Raw genomic sequence first — 1,842 nt, 5'->3', positions numbered from 1 at the left:
TGCCCAGGCAGGTCTCGAACCCGCGAGCTCAGGCAATCCACTCACCTCAGCCTCCCAAAGGCACGGGATTACAGGCTGAGCCACCGAGCCTGGCTGACCTGAGTTTAAATTATGTTAAGTTTAAAGCCAAACCGCAGTCTGTGAGAAATGGGAACAATGGACTCCTAAAGTAAGCCATGCCTGTTGTACTCTCAGAACTTCATGCTTAGATCATCAAAGTCCCTGCTAGTGGAATGTGCCAAACAGCAAAGAAGGGAAGAGGGAATGGGCCTTCAGCTCCTGAACTCATCCTAGTGGTCTCAGGGTCCACAGCCTGCCTGGATCCCTAACGCTGAGGCAGGCCTCCACAGCCAGCTCCCAACAGGGTTGCCCTCTCCTCTCCTAAATTCTTGAAAGGGAAGTGAGCTTTACTCCCAGATGAGTTCATTCACTCATCAGATATCTGTTGAATACTTACATGCCAGGCATTCTTCTAGGTGCTGGATATAAAGTAGTGAACAAATCAGCCAGAGATCCTGCCTTCCCAGAGCTTGCATTCTAGAAGGGAGACAGACAAAAATTAAGTAATTATAAAATATGCCATATGATCATACATACTATGAGGAAAACAAAGGAGAAGGGTAATGTGTTCCAGTGATTGTTTCTAATTAATAGGATAGCCAGGTGGGCCTCACTGAGAAGGCAACAGCTGAGCAAAGGTGTGTCTGGGTTGGGTTGTGCCTGGAAAGTGTTCATTTTATCAGTTAGTGTCCTTCCAATCTCAGTACAATGACTAAATCTTTCCCTTCTGTCCCCTCGTACCCTCGTTGCTCTTCCTTCAGGAGTTAAGCACAAGCCCAAGAAATGCCTAGGACTCCCAGAATGTATGTACGTCAGTCTCCAGCTTCAGACCCAGCTTGCCCAGTGACAGATGGCTATTGGAAAATTCACAAGCATCCATGACACAACTGGCTCCTGGGAAGAAAAGCAAAAATCCTTATCTCCCAGCTTTATCTTGTAACCTGTTGTTAAATCACCTGCTCCAAATCAAAAAATGAATTGTGGAACAAAATTACTGTGCATACTTTTTCCCTCTCTCTCCCCAGTAAGCCCTTGGAATTTGGGCATATGTTCTTTTTTTTTTTGAGTTGGAGTCTCACTCTGTCACCCAGACTTAAGTGCGTTGGCATACTCCCAGCCACCGCAGTCTCTACCTGCTGAGCTCCGACGATCCTTCCGCCTCAGCCTTCCAAGTAGCTGGAACTACAGGCGTGCGCTACCATGCCCAGCTAATTTGTTTTGATTTATTGTGGCGATGAGGTCTTGCCAAGTTGCCCAGGCGAGTCTCGAACCCGCGGGGGCTCAGGCAATGGGCATATAGTCTACATATGGTTAGTTTGTTTACAAGTTCAAAATAAGTGCTCACTGAGGACAAAGCATTGTACAAGGCACTTGGGGTTACATATTACAGAAGAGACGGTGTAGAGGATAAGACAGATAATCCATTGCAAAATGTAATGGTGCTGTGAGAGGGAATGAAGGTGAAGAGAGAGCACTGGAGGTCACTAGGGTAGGATATGACTGAACCAATCTGAAATCTTGCTGGAAGAGTGACTTTATGATGGCACTTGAAGAAGGGGAGGGATTGGGTGGCACAGACCATGAAGTCAGGTAGTTTCATGTCGATTGGAAACTTGAACAAAAGGCTAGAGATAGAAGAAGAAGCCATCTGAAATAGTAGAAGAGTTTTTTCTCCCATGATATAAGGTATGAGCCGGGCTCGGTGGCTCAGCCTGTAATTCCGCACTTTGGGAGGCTGAGGTGAGTGGACTGCCTGAGCCCGCGGATTCGAGACCCGCCTGG

General features: G+C 47.1%; 1 protein-coding gene across 1 annotated transcript in view; it reads left to right on the top strand.

Annotated features, from left to right (window-relative positions):
• Positions 1–1,051, top strand: part of TSACC (TSSK6 activating cochaperone) — a 3,885-nt gene extending 2,834 nt beyond the window's left edge. Inside the window, 2 exon segments of the mRNA XM_021717852.1 lie at positions 836–914; positions 916–1,051. Coding sequence (XP_021573527.1) covers positions 836–914; positions 916–1,000 — 164 coding nt within the window. The 3' untranslated portion in view covers positions 1,001–1,051.
• Positions 1,052–1,842: the final 791 nt, after the last annotated feature.

The sequence above is a fragment of the Carlito syrichta genome, unplaced genomic scaffold (genome assembly GCF_000164805.1).
Source record: "Carlito syrichta isolate Samal-C Ts95f unplaced genomic scaffold, Tarsius_syrichta-2.0.1 Scaffold109841, whole genome shotgun sequence".
Lineage (NCBI taxonomy): Eukaryota > Metazoa > Chordata > Mammalia > Primates > Tarsiidae > Carlito > Carlito syrichta.
This window is presented reverse-complemented; position numbering and strand designations above follow the sequence as displayed.